The sequence below is a fragment of the Engystomops pustulosus genome, chromosome 6 (assembly GCF_040894005.1).
Source record: "Engystomops pustulosus chromosome 6, aEngPut4.maternal, whole genome shotgun sequence".
NCBI classification, from domain to species: domain Eukaryota; kingdom Metazoa; phylum Chordata; class Amphibia; order Anura; family Leptodactylidae; genus Engystomops; species Engystomops pustulosus.
Genome location: NC_092416.1, coordinates 137,791,314 through 137,809,272, shown reverse-complemented (window position 1 = coordinate 137,809,272; position 17,959 = coordinate 137,791,314). Strand labels below are relative to the sequence as shown.

The 17,959-nt window shown below is 41.3% G+C and overlaps 1 protein-coding gene across 1 annotated transcript; it reads left to right on the top strand.

Annotated features, from left to right (window-relative positions):
* Positions 1-9,875: 9,875 nt before the first annotated feature.
* DLX3 (distal-less homeobox 3) lies at positions 9,876-17,739 on the top strand. Its single transcript, XM_072111276.1, has 3 exons — positions 9,876-10,308; positions 13,782-13,972; positions 16,756-17,739. The coding sequence occupies exons 1-3, from the start codon at positions 9,981-9,983 to the stop codon at positions 17,053-17,055; spliced, it is 819 nt and encodes a 272-aa protein (XP_071967377.1). The 5' UTR covers positions 9,876-9,980; the 3' UTR covers positions 17,056-17,739.
* Positions 17,740-17,959: the final 220 nt, after the last annotated feature.

The following is a 17,959-nucleotide window of genomic DNA, read 5'->3' as shown; positions in this document are numbered from 1 at the left end:
CAACTATAATAATAATAATTCCTTTATTTATATAGTGCACACAGATTACGCAGTCATGCATCTTATGAAGTTTTCCACTTAGAGGGATCAACATGAAATTTAACCTCCCCCTCATGGTAAATTGTATCCATCAGGATGTAACTTTATGTAAAAATGGCACACGGTGACCACAAGATGGCACCACAGACAAAAACATGCTCGAGATGGGACCTGTCATCTTCAAGTTTGACTCTGTCTCTGGCTTCATTTCTGCCTCCTGCGCATCCTCTGCTGGGCTCTCCTCTTGTGGCTCTGACTCCTCCTCCTGTGGTTTCTCTGCTGGGCTCTCCTCTTGTGGCTCCTCCTCCTCCTCCTGTGGATTCTCTGCTGGGCTCTCTTCTTGTGCCCCACCCCCCAACCCCAAAACAATTTTTATTGACATGTGAAAGTTTAATTTGATAGGATAATTTTATTAATTACATATTTTTATAAAATTAGCTGATAAATGACTACAAATGTGAAAAAATAAGCTTTTTTATCATTTTTCTGATTAAAGTTTTTTTTAATAAGTAGTAAAACTGAATAACCTTTACCAAAGTATATCATAAATATGTACAGCATTATTCCATCACCCTTTTTCCTAGTTCAGCTACTGATGCAGAGGGTGATGGTACTTTTCTGCAAACTGTAACCAAAGTCTTTCCTGTAGCTCCTTATACATTCTGCCTTTAGCTGACAGGCTGAAAGGGGGCACAGACACCTATATCTCCTGAACACCTAGAAACACAATTCTGATGTCATATTAAACAGGATATCAAATTTAATTTGATAGGATAGTTTTATTAATTACAATTTTTATGTTTCTAAAATGAACTAACAAATGACTACAAATTGGTAGGTGGGTCTGCTAGAATATTTTCAATATGCTGCTCTCTCCAGTGACGGAAGTTTAATAACGGGCGCATGCGCACTAGATATTATTGACCGGGATTTATTCAGACAAGTGAGTGTCTCCTCCTGGTTATTGCTAAATATGTACATCTGCCCTAGGACACAGTAAATTGTGCACTTGTATTAATACATATATGAAATTGTTCATGAATACTTTTTGCATCACTTGATGTATAAGATTGTGTGGCAAAACTTTGTATTCACAGGATAATACACTAAAATGTAAAGGAAATATTGGAGGTGGGGTTGCCCTTACTGTCCGCTGCTGGAAGGTTCCACTACCGAAACTGGCTGATCTTACCACTGTCGTGGTCCAGCAGTCTCAAGAGATTGCCACGCAAGGGGAACAGCTTGTACTATTCACCGCCATGTTGCTTCAAATGATGGCCACTCAGCAACAGCATCGGGTTCCCGCGGCTTCTCCTGCTACTCCGGTATGCCTGCCTGCCGCTGAACCTAGGCTGAGACTCTCCATGCCATCAAAGTATAATGGGGACCCCAAGTTATGCAAGGGCTTTATCTCTCAGTGCTCTCTGCACACTGAGCTTGTGCTGACTTACTTCCTCACGGAATGGTCTAAGGTGGCATTCATCATCAGCCTCCACTCTAGGAAGGCCCTGGCATGGGCTACTCCCCTCTGGGAAAGAAAACAGCTGACATCACCTCCTTCTTTGCTAAGTTCCGGTCTGTCTTTGAGGAACCTGCATGGGCATCTTCAGATGAGACTGCACTGCTGAACCTGTATCATGGGGACTTATCTGTTAGTGACTATGCGGTTCAGTTCCGCACTTTGGCCTCTGCGCTAGCCTCGATGCAGCTCTGATTGTCCCTTTTAAATAGGGACAAGTTAAAGACGTGCTGTCTGCACATGACCTGCTGTCTACTCTGAGTGATCTGATCTCTCTGGCCACTCGGTTTGATATCTGGTTTATGGTGCACTCCAAGGAGCAACATCTCGAACAAGTGCAAGTCTGGGTCCAACGTTTGCCTCGATTGGCTCTTGCCTTCCAAAGACTGCTGCAGCCACCTGTCATGACAGCTGCACACGAACCGATGCAAGTAGACAGAGCTCGGCTGTCTTCCCAGGAATGTTCCAGGCGACAACAGCGGAGCCTCTGCCTCTATTGTGCCAGCCTGGAACACTTCCTTCAGACCTGTCCACTCGGTCCTCAACATTCAGGAAACGCACGCACCTAGGGTAATTGAGAGAAGTGTAACTAAACAAACAGGGAATAGCAATCCCTAAATAGACTGGTTTGTTTCCCCTATCCAAAATCAAAAACACCAATTGTCTGTATCTGGGATCATTATAGCAAGACTTTATTTATTCAATAAACGATGGTCAACAGCTAATGCGTTTCTCGGCTGCCTTTACTGCAACAGTTCATCAGAGGTGACTTAGAAAATGGAGTAAAGTGTAGTGCCAACAAGATCAGTGTTAAAAGGTCCCTAGCCTCTGTTTAGCACTATCTTATGCTCAAAGAGTTACGTGCCCCAATCAGAGGTATACGTTTTCACATGGACCCTACATTACTCTGACCCCAAAAATTATAGGACACTACATTAAACATTAGATATAGCCACTCATTTGTGCTAGTGTGTAGTTTTCTTTTGAAGTGAGGATGTTCGACTCATAGACTTATAGATATCACTAGCTCAGTTGCGAGTCGATGCTGCTTACACAGTCATAGCGGCTATCTGAGTACACCATTCACCGCACTCTAACTGATTTTTTATCTGATGCCTTAGTTTCATCAGAGCCTTTCATTCATTAGCAGAAGTACAACCACTGACTCTCACTCATTCATGCATTGTTCTACATCTGGTACTATCGCAAAATAAGTATATTGAGCCAGTGTCTTTAACATCAACTAGTTTGTTGACTGACTCATCACTTCACACACTGTGCTAGCTCCTGTCGGTAGGACGTCGGCACTGTTATGGCCGCGCATCCCTCATGCACAACCAAGATATTTAAAACCTAAGCTCCGCACCTAGCAGAGGGCTGTAACCAATGGGGTGTCACATCGGACTCCAAAGACACTCCATCCAATCCAACGCGAGACTGGGAGTTCACAACAACGGGACCGCCAGCTCATTGGATCCAAGGAGGCGTGTCACTAGCTCCACATCAACTGTTTAATGGTAAAGCCCTCATCTCACCATTTCACTTAGGCGGATATCAAAATATAAGAAAAAAGGAGAAACAAAGTTGCGGTATGGCTGATAAGTATATTCATTAGTGAAACACATGATGCGGCTAGATATTATGAATAGGAGAATATTCAGCAAAACAGCAGCAAGACCTGTCCCACAGAACAGACAAGACGGACAATAACAAAACCATATACAGTACAGAAGACACAGATACAGAGACAAGAGATCTATACAAGTGGACACGACATTGGAAACATGAACCTTGATGCAGCATACAAAAGTGCCACAAAGCCTTGTAGTTAAAACAGGAGATTATATAAAGAAACCCAGAGAGTTAATATATTAGACACACTCTAAACAAGGCATCCAGTGTGAAAATAGATCAAATAAAGCAGTTATACACTATATGCTCATTCAGACCATCCATTTGAAGGGATCTCAACGAAAATATCCACCGCGATTCACGCTGCAGCATTTTCCGTTTAAAGTCCCCCCCCCCCCTCCTCCTCAGGGAGAGTTCCACTATTTCAATAACTTGACACCGTAGCACTTTATGGTCTCCTTCATGATGTTCCCATACATGCCTTGAAATCGCAGTGTCCACTCTGTTCTTGGTGTCATTAGTATGTTCCCTTTTTCTTCTTCTGAATTCACGGGCAGTCTGCCCGACATATTGAATGCCACAAATACAAGTCATTAAAGAGAAGAGAAAGTCATTGAGAGAAGTGCCCCTAGGTGAGAAGGTTTCTGCCTTCTTGGATTCCGGTTCTGCAGAAAACTTTGTGAATGCTGCTCTGGTCTCCCATCAACATTTCCCTATAGTCCACCTTGAGAAGCCCCTGGTTGTCTCCTCTGACAGTGGCCAAATCCTCTCCGGTCCGGTACCGAACTGAGCCTTTGTTCCTGTAAGTCGGAGCACTGCATAAAGAGAGACTGTCTTTCTATGTGCTACTTCAGTCCACGTCTTCCCTCCTGTTGGTTCTTCCATGGTTGCAGCTTCACGTACTTCTGCTTAAATGGAAGACGGGGAGATTCTTCATGGGGGATCTGATTGCCAGTCTTACTGTATAGTGGTTCCTCATCCAGTACCTGTCTTGGTCTCTTCTGTTGTTTCCAAGCTTCTGGAGTTTCCTATCAAGACTTTGCTCATGTCTTTTTGAAGAAGCAGACAGAGACTTTGCCACCGCACCGTCCCTACGCCTGCTTTGTTGATCTGCTGTCGGGTACATCTGGTTCTCGCAGTCGGTTGTACCCACTCTCTGTGCCCGTAACTGCAACAATGTTGGACTACATCAAAGAGAACCTTAAGGTGGTGTTCATACGTAAATCCTCCTCTCCGACTGGCAGAGGCTTCTTCTTTGTGACCAAAAAGGATGGGACTCCTTCCGTGTATAGACTATTGTGGCCTTAACAAAATCACTGTAAAGAACCACTATCCTTTGCTATTGATCACTGAATTGTTTGGCCACCTACGTGGAGCCAAGGTCTTCTCCAAACTGGACCTTTGTGGGGCCTACAACCTCATCCGTATCCGCGAAGGAGACGAGTGGAAGACCGCTTTTAATACTTGTGACGGACACTTCGAGTACCCGGTCACGCCGTTTGGACTCTGCAACACACGAGCCGTCTTTTAGGAATTCATCATCAAAATTTCCAGGGACTTGTCGTGGTCTATCTTCACGATATCCTGGTTTTCTCAATGGACCTTGAATCCTATCGGTCCCATGTACGGCAAGCCCCCAACTCTGGCCTCTCGCGGCTGAAGAAGTCTTCTCAAAATTAAAGTCTGCCTTTACCTCAGCCCCAGTTCTCACATGGCCTTATACAGAGAAGCCTTTCCATCTGAAAGTTGATTCCTCTTCAGTAGGAGCTGGGGCAGTGCTCACCCAGAAAGGGCCCAAAGGCCGAACTCTCACTTGCAGGTTTTTCTCTAAGACTTTTTCCTCTGCAGAGAGGAATTATTCCATAGTAGGCTAAGAAGTATTGGCGATTAAACTTGCCTTAGAAGAGTGGCGCTATCTTCTGGAGAGAGCTAATTTTCCGGTCTGCATATACACAGATCGCAAGAACCTCCTCTATCTATCAGACTGCTTAGCGACTCAATCCACAGCAGGCTCGCTGGTCACTCTTCATTTCCTGTTTTAATTTCCCGATCCACTTCCGTCCGGCTGAAAAGAACATCAGGGCTGATGCTCTCTCTCATGCCTTGGCTGTCATTGGGGAAGAACCGGCTCCTAGGCATGTCATTCCTCCTCAGTGACTGGTTGTGGCTGCTCCAGTGGACCTGGTCAAGGACGTATGGGATTTTGTGGGTTCCTGCACTTCCTGTGTCCGAAATAAGCCATCTCGTCTTAAACCTGCTGATCTTCTTCAGCCTTTGCCGATACCCAGCTGCCCGTGAACTCACGTGGCTATGGACTTCATCACCAACCTTCCGCCTTCCTCTACCACCATCTGGGTGGTAACTGACCAGTTTTCCAAAATGTCCCATTTTGTTCCTCTTCCAGGTCTGCCATCTGCTCCTCACCTTGACAGTCTGTTCTTCTATCACATCTTATGGCTTCATGGACTTCCTCAGCACATCTTTTCTGATCGGGGAGGTTCAGTTTTTTTCCAAGTTCTGCTGATCCCTGTGTAACCAGCTACAAGTGAAATTGGACTTTTCTTCCACCTGTTACCCACAGTCGAAGTGGTCAAGTGGAAAGAGTGAACCAGACTTTGTGCTGCTATCTCTGCCATTTTTTTTCCTGCCCGTCAGGATGACTGGTCCATTCTGTTGCCGTGGGCGGAGTTTTCTTATAATTCCCTGGATTCCACATCTGCCCACTCTGCTCCATTCTACATCAACTATGGTCTGCACCCACGCCCCCCTCCTCCTCTACCTATGTCCTTGGACGTTCCTTCAGTTGAGGAGTTGGTACAGAATCTGAAGTCCATTTGGGAGCAGACACCTTTCCCTGACATCCTCCTGCTCCTGAGGTTGACTCCATCGATGTCAGAGAAAGATCCTGCCTGGCGTGCGTGTCCCCGCCTCCTAGTGCATGCTCCAGCGTTCAAGGATTTAAAGGGCCAGCGCACAGCTGATTGGTGCTGGCCATCCCCTGGAAATTGCATAAAAGTCGGCCTCTCCCAGCATTCCCCGCCGGATCTTTGTGCCTAGTGCCTCTGAGAAAGCTATTTCATGCGATTTGCTGTGTTTCAGTATTCCCGTTGTAACCCCGGTTTAGTTATTAACTCTGATTCCATGCTGCCTCTCCCGACCTACCGCTACATCCCCGACTCCGATCCTGTGCTGCCTGTCTCAACCTCTTGCCTGTTCCCGACCACGAGTTTGCCTTATGTTTCTGTACTTTGCCTTGGCTGTCACCCTGGATAGAGTCCTACCTGTGGAATGGTACCACGCCGCAACAAGTCCAACCCGCTTTACGGTGGGCTCTGGTCACCTGGGACTCTGGTCCCAGGTGACAGCTTACATCATCATTCGCGGTGGTACAGAGGATCCACTACTACTGATCCTGACAGATTGTACAACATTTTCTTGCAACTTTGCTGAATTTGCCTTAATTCCAATTAATTCCACCATTTGTATATCTTCTGCAGAATATATTGCTATATAAATAAATATCATTATTTTTATTAAGTTACACTTCATGTTTTAGAAAGTGCTGCGGAAGTAGCATATAAATATAAATTATTATTTACCTATTTTATTTGTGGATCTGTGGTATTATGAATTTCTACCACTGGGGGGCACTAAATCCACACTCAGGAGACGCCTCAGTAAAAGGGATTCAAATAGACGCTGAGACTTTTTGGAGGACTATCCTGTATATTTGCAGTTGTCTTTCTCCAAAGAGTTCTATGAATACATTGGGTCATACTATCAGTTTGCTCCAAAAACCTCAATGTCACATTAATCAATTTTTAGTTCGTTTTCCGATAACTTTATGAGGGTTATGTATCACAGTTGTTCACTTCTTTTTTTCTCTCTTTCATTGCAACTTTTAGGGTGTTTTGCACATTTGTTGCACCCATTCCGTAGGTTGTTTAATATTTGAGAAGTTGTTTTTTTGCCAGAGTTTTGTCCTATTTCAGCAGGGCAGATGTCCTTGTTTGATTTGCGCTTTTTTGGATGGGGCACAAATCAGCTGGATTGCAAAACTTTGGTGTAACCGGGATTTTTTCATGGAAGGAGGAGGAAAAAGTGCAGAAAAATGTGCAAATTGTGCCACATGCAAGGCAGGAACACAAAAGTGGATTGGCAGATCTAACAGCAAAAAACCCTTTCTGATAAATTAGACCAAAAATCAGAAGAAACTAAGAAACTAAGAAAAAGGAGGTCATTTATCTTTTCTTCCTCTTTTCGGTGCTCTATTTGTGCCTCTACTGAGTATTTCTTTGCGCATCTTTTGTCCTTATAGTCTCAGCTCTTTTGTCAAATGTAGATTTTTTTAGAGGCTAAAAAAAAGTTGCAAAAAATTGTGCAAATGACCCAATGCACCCAAAAAGTCACTGAAATGCAACAAAAAAACTGCAACCTACTAAATTAGCTGCCCCAAAGAAAACTAACTATGATAAATGACCCCCTATGACTTGTACCACAAAGCCTGTTACTTGAAAGGTGTGTGGCTTTATGGCGGTGGCCAACTTCTGCCCAAAATTATGCCAGGGCTCCAAAGAATTTGGCACAATCTGAGAGCAAAGTCCCAGTGCTTTTCTGAGCATCTCCCACAGAACCCACTCCGAACATTAAAAAAAATTTGGCCTCCCATAGTGCAGATTTTAAAGATGGCATTAAATAAACAGGTCTCTATGGCTCCAGGGGGATTCTACCTTTTTACTTTTCTAAAAGGGCCCTCGGGATTTTCCGCAGATCTACTCAGATTGTGATGAAATTCCTTCTTGCATCTTACAAACTGTAAGGAACACATTACACATCACGTACAACAAGATCCGGCTACGCAGGGTTTGTTTGTAGGCTGAAACCATGAGAACCCATTGGACTGCCTGAGAGCTGTATACGCAACACATAAAAACCCATCATGTTGTCAGTAGAATCCATGGAAACCTCTACAGCCCTATGGCCATTTTTACGGGTCTGGCACAATAAGTTATACACCCAGGTACATACCAGTCATAAATAACAAATGATAACAAAAGAAGCTACATAGAAATGTATGTACACAATACCTGTCCTCATAGCTCTGCTAGAAATGGCACATTTACTTCCTGCAGGCACTGTCAGCATGTTACTTCTCCATCTACTATAGAAAAATATGTGACCCACTTCATAAAATAGCCGTGTGTAGCTGGAAAATTCCTTTACTCCAGTGCCGATAGATCAGATATTCTGAATTATTAAAATGTCTTCAATGGTTCTCCTTGCTGTCTTTTGTTATTAGCATAGGAATTATCGGGCGTTGGGGATTTATTGTTGGCTTTGCGCCATGGTTTGTTTTTTTGCTGCACCTTATTTATTATATTACAGCTCCACAATTTAGCTTCTTTTCACAACTTTTTATTTTGTCACTCAGTTTGGGAGCAGCTCCAACACTTTTTTTGCACTTCTAGTTTCCTGACAATTTTTTTTGGCGCAGAATTAGAGTACCAACTTCTAAACTCCTTTATGAATGTGGTTTGTCATTTCTGACACTCATTTATTCTTGTTATGATGCACCAAATACATTAAAGGGGTTGTCCACTTTCAGCAATTAATTGACATCGTTTGTGTAAGGAAAAGTTATACAATTTTCCAATTTACTTTGTGTATCAATTCCTCATGGTTTTCGAGATCTCTGCTTGCTGTCATGCATGCCCATCACAAGACCATGGACAGATTTCTATCCACTGGAAGTAAACATAGAAGCTTTCTATGGCAGGACTGCAAGCAGGGATCTAGAAAACTGGGAGGAATTGATACAGAAAGTTTACTGGAAAATTGTATAACTTTTCCTTACACAAATAATATTAATTATTTACTGAAATTGGACAACTGTGCGCCGCAATGAATAATCACAGTGTGAGGCACAGCTAAAATTGGGCGCCAAAAATAATAAATGCCCCTACATCCAATTGTTACCACATATTATGGTCTTTATCAAGGTAATGTCATGCAAATGACTCTGTGATTGTCTAAATTTAGTTAATGATAACCATGGGGGGAGGGGTCCAGCTGCTTGACTGTCATATTGACCCTAATAAGCTGTCATGTTAGAAATGTCTCTTCATTGCTGTTCTGTGCTGTTAACAAACATCTATTATCATATTTGTCTGGATTATCAAATGTCAGATTAAAGGACCCTTTACTGTGTGTTTTGTGTGAAGTAACATGTAAATATATGTATTCTTGGTGTGAATATTAATTTGTGTAACAATTTAGTCTAGTTGTAAATGTCATATTGATATCAGAAGATGCCATTTGCATGGGACTGCATATAAAACAGAACACACCATAAAGCCAGAAACAACAGTAACAACTTGAGCACTGCTGCATCTGCTGCGCCTCCTCTTTGAGTATTTACTGTATATTTAGACAGAAGTTTGCTGTTCTGCCCTCCGTACTGTGCAACTAGTGGACACTTTATATAAACATTTGCTCTGGTATATATATTCTGTATATATGCTTTATGTGTATTTGTATGTTATTTTTTCTTTATGTACTGACAAGAAGCTGAGCCATAAATATAGAGCTGGTTTAGAAATCTGTTTTGCCTGGAAGGCTTTCCTCCTGGAGCCAATAGGAATGCGAGACCCTCCCTTCTCTACCCTATAATTATGGAGTAGAACTGGTCTGTGGAGCTTTGGTTTGGTTTTATTGTACTGAGAGAAGTGCATAAGGGCTCAGCAGGGATGTGTGTGTGAAGGTCTGTTGGGATCTCTCATCCTTACATAACATGAGTGGGACCTATGAGAAGAAGATGGCCGTATTAACTGACCTGAGCACCTCTTTGAGTTGCCACTCCAAGGACTCACCTACCCTACCTGAGTCCACTGCCACGGACATGGGCTACTACAGTGGTCCTATGGCTGCTAGCCAACATGATTACTACCAGAGCCAGGCGTATTCTCAGTCACTCAATCCGTACAACTACCACCATCATCCCCAGTTTAACCTGAGTGGGCTTGTGGGATCAGAAGGTTTTATGCCTAAGGATGACTATCAGTATGGAGGTGGATACCGCTCCTATGGACATTACCGAGAAGCCCCAGCTCCAGAGTCAGGTAAGTAAAGATGAGCGCTGACATCTCTATGCACCCACATGACAGCTTAAAAGTAATTACCTAGCTGCAGATGTAGCAGTGCTAAGTTTGTCACAGCCGTAATACTACATTAGTCTGCATGTCTATGAGTTATGGTAATGCAATCAGTTTACCAGCAGTCCTATGTATGCTACAGATAATACATAGTAATCCAGCAGTCCTATGTAATGATGCAGCTAACCCATAGTAATGCAGAAGATATACCAGCAGTCCTATGTAATACTATTGGTAAACCACAGTCATGTAGAATGTATACCAGAAGTCCTATGTAATGCTACATGTAACATGTAGTAATGTAGAAGTTATAGCAACAGTCCTATGTAATGCTATAGGTAAAACACAGTCATGTAGAATGTATACCAGCAGTCCTATGTAATGCTATAAGTAAAACACAGGCATGTAGAACGTATACCAGAAGTCCTATGTAATGCTACAGGTAACACGTAGTAATGTAGAAGTTATACCAGCAGTCCTATGCAATGCTACAGGTAACACGTAGTAATGTAGACGTTATACCAGCAGTCCTATGTAATGTTACAGCTAACACGGAGTATTGTAGAAGTTATACCAGCAGTCCTATGTAATGCTTGAGGTAACACATAGTAATGTAGAAGTTATACCAGCTGTAATACTACAGGTAACAGTGAGATGTTCCAAACTCTCCTCTGCTTGAATATAGAAGTAGAAATGAAACAGAAAGTACTTATATATTAGTGTACAACAATAAGAATGAAATGCAGAAAGCTCCAATGAAGTGAAGTGTGAGAGGAGCCAATAAGAGAATTTCAATAAGAAAACAGCTTATGACAGGAAACCAAAAAGATGAAAGAGGCTTTTGGTCCAAAAGGGCGTCATACAAAAGATCGGCAAACAAGAAGCCACCAGCAGGATCAGACTAAAAAGACCAAACATCAAGGAGCACCTGAGAAATCTTAGGAAAGGCAGAGAAGAATCTATAAGAAATAAGCAGACAGAAAGACATAATTGTCACATGGTACAAGCAAATAACAGGGAAATCTAGAGGGCAATGCAATCTATAGTACACAGGCTGAGATGGGAAAGACAAACATCTTAAAGTACGTTTTATTACTCTGACGACATTCAGCCTATCAGTTTAATTTAGGTTTGGACACATCCAGTTTGGATGTTGGGAAGCGGGATTAGTGGCAGTTTTATGCACTTCCTATGTTCACACAGCAGAATTTGATGCCAGGATTTTGTCCTGTTACTCTTTCTGATGCAGAAAATGCCTTACAGATAATACATGAAGTTGTTTTATCCCAAATACTGGCAACGATAGACTCATGATGACTTTTGGCAATAGTTTTGGCTTTCGGCGGTCAGTTACATCAGTATTTTTCCGATGGTTGTGAAACTACAACTCTCAACATGCCCTGACAGTAGCCCACTGAGGGTTGTAATTGTGTAACCATCAGAAAAGCTCAGATTTGAAATCACTGATCTACGTTACACAAATTCAGCATCGCTCAACTAGAATTTTCTCTCATTGAATTAAGTGGAGAACATGTCACTAATGTAAGCCTCATAAGCAATTCTATATATCGTGCCACACTATAACACTTGTATACATAGGCAATAACCGCATGACCACATAAAATGACCATATAACACATTTCTTATAAATGTTAATAACATTGTATATCAGCAGTAATTTCCCCCTACTGCCCTTGTTATACAGTAACACATATACGGGGTATTTATTACTGAAGCTTCTGAGACATCATTACATCAACGCCATTTTCATCATTTTAAAGGCTCCATCCCTGTGCGTGACTGACACAAGCTTATGACAAGAGGGGCTTACAGGGGTCTGGCTGCCTTTCTGTCTGATGCTTTAATCAGGGTGAATTTCTAGCTTTACTGCAGATATTTTTCTGTGATGTAGCACATCCCTCCCTTCCTGTCTCTACGCTAATCCCAAACTCCTGTTTACCTGTCTGCTTATATCCAGGCTGTCTGTCTATCTACTGTACATCTAAGGTGTGCAAAAAGTTGAAGACAACCAAGCTGTCTGACTTGATCTTCTTATATCCTTACTGTCTATCTCTGTTTAATGCTAGGTGGGTTGACTGTCGCTTCGTGTATCCAGACTGTCTATGACTAAGCTGTCTGTCTCTACCACTGTTTAAACCTGGGTATCTCTTGTTTCATGATGTCTGGTTCCTTACGGGCTTAAGAAATCCATATATATCTGGAATAACTGGATAGCCTAATCCATATGGCTTCTAGAAGGCATGAACAATGTTTTCCAGTGACTTTTATGTGTACTTTGTCTTGTACCCAAAAGTCAACAAGCGCCTATAGGACCATTGCCTAAATTTAATTATAAATCATAGAATTAGGACAAGTTCTGTCAATCTGTAATCTCTTATGAGAGTTTCCATGTCTTGAAGTACCATCAGAAGATTACAAAATAAAGTAGAAGTTGTCTATAGCTATATTGGGGATATGATGAATGTTACAAGATTGTGGGGGCGAGAAATGCTCGTAACAGAAATTGTAAAGTTTGCCGTCAGAGTAGAAAGATGTTACCCATCTTATTGAATAGAATGGTCCTACTATACACTACTACCTTCAGGACTGCCCTACTTCATTATTTTAAGTGTCTGATCAGTGGACCCTGCTAAAGATGACAAACAAGACTTTGTAGAGTGGTCAAGCTCTGTGGAGACTCTTAGACTAGCGTCAGGACTTATTCACTATTGAGGCTTGCTAGGCACATGCCTAGGGCAAAACTGTTGAAGCTCAGGATTGAGATAAAAAGATGGTAGACAGATGTGCCCCTAAGATATATGAGACAATGACCCACAGTACTTGAGCAATATTCAAGACAGGCAGGGACAATTAGGAGACAAAGGGGCTAAACAGACATAAATAGAGAGGAGGTGCACATACTTTAAATAAACTAAAACACTTAAGATTTCTGGTTGTATTTTCAAAGACAGAAAAAAACATCAAATCAAATGGCTAAACTAAAAATACTAGAAAACACAATAATATATCTGGATGGAACAGGGTAATTTACTATGGACATCAGACATAGTAGCTTAGGTAGTTATGGTGGACATTGACCATTCCTTAAGAAACATTGTACACAGAATAACAGGAGGAATAGATAACAATGAAGCACCAAAGAAAAGAGGAGACAAAATAGATTATGTCAAGTAGAGGACAAGATTTCTTAAACTGATTTAACCTGGAAATAGCTAGAGTTAGTATAGATAAGCAGTGAGGAATAGAAACCAAAAAACAGGCAATTATATAGCTAATTATACATCAAGAGAGAACAATTGTAGGGTAAATATTAGCTAGACTATACCTAAGGCCATATCCTGTATAGAGGGAGTGATGAAGGGCTATGATGGGGAAAGTGCATCCTGTGTTATTCATTCCTCTTATTTCTTCTTTAATAGTTTCCATAAAGGAAGAACCAGAAACGGAGGTTCGAATGGTCAATGGAAAACCAAAGAAAGTACGAAAACCAAGGACCATCTACTCTAGTTATCAGCTGGCAGCACTGCAAAGACGTTTCCAGAAGGCCCAGTACTTGGCGCTACCTGAGAGGGCAGAACTGGCAGCTCAGCTGGGATTAACACAGACACAGGTAATAACAAACAACAATGTATAATAACAGGCTGTGCAACACTGCAGCAAATAGAGCTGAGCCTTGGCAAAGAATGTCAACAGACAGTGAGAATAGGAGATATGTAGATACATCCCAAGATATGGACCGTTTAATCCTAAACAATACACCCTGGCACAAGAATAAGCAATGCTGGATATTGTATGATCATAGCTAACAATGGAGAAACACATACTAGGCAGATCTGAATGGAGATTAATGTTCCAAGCATAATATAGACATGCACAGATAACACGGATTGGGAAACTTTAACCAAGGAAATCCATACATGACAGGTACAGAGGGACAGAGCATGGCGCAAGGCTTCTTTGTGGGTTTTTGAATCCTTGTGTCATGCTCCTCCCTCTCACACCCCGGTAAAGTGGAATAAGGTAAAGTACTAAATATTCTGCGAAATATTTAAGTCGTTTTATTGCAAATATTTTTTATTTTTCGATAAGATAAAAAGTGTAGCAGGATATTGACCAATTATTATTTATGGTTCAAGTATATGATCTGAGAAGGACATCGCAACGTTTTTACAAATGTCAGCGTAATTCATCTGATTACTTAGATTATTCTAGAAATAAAGGTGGAGAGAAATTATTTTATTATATTGAGGTCAAAGGGCGCTCAAATATAAAATATGCTATAACAATATGTGGTGAACTAAAGTGTAGGAGATATACCTTAGAACTCACCTTCACATCAGCTTATTGGTGCCTTGTATTTGTAAGAATGTATATACTATAACTACTCCTTAAAGGGGTTACCCACTACTAAAAAAGGGAGTGCTGTGCATGTATTACTGTCTTACACCCCCTCCATCATAACCACTCCCATATAGGTGGATGGAGGGGTTTGCGGTTGACCTTGACACACTTCTCCAATCACTCATATGGGGGTGTTAATCGTGGAAGGGGGCGTGCATACAGTAATGATAGCACAGCGCCCCTTCATCCTCCAGAAGCCAGGAGTCCTGCTACGTGACCATTGACTCCCACCGGCAACGGAGAAACTGTTCCAGGGAAAGTATAATATGGGTGGCCCTATTATAATCTTATACATATCCAAGTAACGTTTTTTATTAGTGGCTAACCCCTTAAGTGATATGTTAAGGAGTTACATTTATACAATCTTACAATGAACTCCTGTAGCAGGAACATTCCCCTCTCAATCGCCACCCCCTCTATCCAGAAACATGTTATCAAGCGAAACCCAAGGACATAAAATGCCACATAAAATGAGGTGTTTGACATACGTGCCTTAGATAATCCTTTCCACACACATGACTATTTCCCTGATTCCCCTCATCATGGGTATTTTTTTAATGTTGGCTCAATGTGAATGTTCTTTTATTTGAGTAGCAGGAGCAAAGTGATTTTTTAAAAAACAAATCTGTTTCTCCTTGTCTCTGTTTTCTTTGACGAAATATTTTTTTTTTTTTCTCTGTAGACATTTTGGGGGGTTGTGTGGAATTTGGAAGTTTCTGTCCATTAGCAGACTGTGGCATGAAACAAGAAAATAGCCTAAACCTACTTCTATCCTTCCTTACCATCCAATGTACTGCCTCCCATCACAGCCAAAATCAGTGTGTACACAATAATATACATAATTTTCTAATTCCTCTTTAATTATGTCTACAGCTATCAGTAACAAATTGTCTGTAAAGCTTAAGGTTGTATCAGTAACAAGGAGACAGAGTGGTGTATATAATGGCTGCCTATGTTATGGAGTGTGATATTGGTTATTTGCTGATACTGAAATTGTATAGTTAAAGTGATAACCCAAATAATAGTCATATTGTTGTTGTGGAGGAACATAAATGTACCCTTAACAGTAGAACAAGCATTCATATCATATCTAATATATATCTATACCGCCCATCTGGTAGAGACAGCAGACCATTATACACAACGGATGGGCGGCCAACCCCACTGACATCAAAATACATCTAATGTTTATGGACAGCTCTTGACTGATCATGGAAAATCCTCTTGGCAGATCAATAAATAATAATGATCATGGCTCTGGCAGATTTAAATAAGATCAGTCCACATTTCCTATTATTATTGGTCTAATTACATAGAAATTGGCTGGAAATCTATACATGTGGTGGGTTATGCAGGACTTGTCCCACCAACATGTATGACGAATATTGTCCTTGTCCTCTCCGAAAAGTCAACTGAGGTACAGTAAAAGGTGGGAGATGTCAGGGTGGGGTGTTTATGGTCAGGGAGGTGGTATCCTGAGGCTTCCTCATACCAATTTACAAAACACAATGTTGCTGTGAAACTGGGTTTGGTCCTTTTGGAGAAGAGCTTGGGATGAGTCACAGGGCGGGGGAAAATCGGGACAGAGGTGTAGAGCAAGTGTGGGGGTAGGAAGGATCTAAAGAGAAAGCAAAACAGTTCCCAGAAAAACATGAACACAAAGTTATTGCTTACCATCAAGAAATCTGTCATATTAAAACAAAGGAAATTAAGAACAGTTCCTGCAATTCCAATAACTAGAACTCCATCATCTCTAGGCCGTCATATTTATTCCAATATTGGCATTCCACTCTTACTAATATTCCTATTTCTTACACTTGCCAGAGACAGGCTCATTAGAAGTCATTACAAAATTACTATTATTACCCAAAGAAATGTAATGTGGGCATCTCAAATCCTTTTACATTTTTAGCATATCTAAGAACATTTCTTACAAAATGTTAACGTTTTCCCAATACAAAGTCATTAAATGTTTACATTTCTTCTTTCCAGGTCAAGATTTGGTTCCAAAACCGCCGGTCCAAATTTAAGAAACTTTACAAGAACGGTGAAGGTCCCGGTTTGGAGCACAGTCCTAACAACAGTGATTCAATGGCTTGCAATTCTCCATCATCTCCACCTATGTGGGAACATAGTAGAAGCAGAACCCCACAGCAACAAAATCTTCCTCACTGTTCATCCCCAAGCTATCTTGAGAACTATAACCAATGGTATAACCAGCAAAATCAACCAGGACCTCATCTACAGCCCCCCGATGCCCTGCATCAACCTCCGCCTAATACAGTGTATTAAGTGAAAGAGACATTGAAGCCAGTTCAGATGGAGAAAACATAATACCACTCTTTTCATCTTTGATTGATAGAGTGCATTATCTCTTGTATTTGGGCTACAGACTCTAATAAAGTGGCATTGGTAAAAAGAACTATTTTGTAATATATTTTTGAAGGACCAATATCCACCCAAAGTTTCTCAAGCAAAGGCCTATGGATTGCAGTGGAAAAACCTATTATGGACACTAGGTCATCAACATCACTTAATTTTATCTGACCTGAATCCTCAGCTAGCCCGGACAAATCAAGGTCTATCACAGGAAATCCATAATTTCTTTCTTGAAGACAATCGGACCACCCCGATCCATGAACAAGTCAAACCTTTGTGGACAAAGTGTAAAGTGTATTACAGAACTTTTCTAGACTCCTGAGACACCTAAGACACTATCCATCCAGATGGGACCTAGCTTTCAATGAAAAATCTATGTTTTTGATAAAGTTTGTTGACAGTCTTGATTCCATCAAACAAAGTGACTTTGTCATATTTAATGAGAATTAATGAGGCAATTTTAACTTATTTTTGTAATATTTTTGGAAAATGTATGGAATAAGAGGGGATTAAATTTCAGGTTTAAAGGGAGGGTGGCATGAGGATGTTAACGTGTGAATGCAAATTAAAATATTGCGTTTTGCTGAAGATTTTCAAGCATGGTAAAGGTGTATATTTTGTAAGACACTCTATAGGTTCTGTTCTTAAGGGCTTTTACACACTCCTGGAACCATTGTGAAATGTGTAGCAGACAACCCACATCCCATGTGAATTTTATATAACTGATGTCTTCCTTAGTGATAGAGGGGCTTTTGGGGACTCCTAGATCCTTAGCCAAGTTGCTTATGCTGCCTTTGTATTCCATATGTATGATCCA

Excerpts from the sequence above, each read along its gene's own strand:
- DLX3 (XM_072111276.1), top strand. The coding sequence starts at position 9,981 with ATGAGTGGGACCTATGAGAAGAAGATGGCCGTATTAACTGACCTGAGC. Across the intron at positions 10,309-13,781 it reads AGCCCCAGCTCCAGAGTCAG|TTTCCATAAAGGAAGAACCA; the intron begins GTAAGTAAAGAT and ends CTTCTTTAATAG. Across the intron at positions 13,973-16,755 it reads TGGGATTAACACAGACACAG|GTCAAGATTTGGTTCCAAAA; the intron begins GTAATAACAAAC and ends TCTTCTTTCCAG.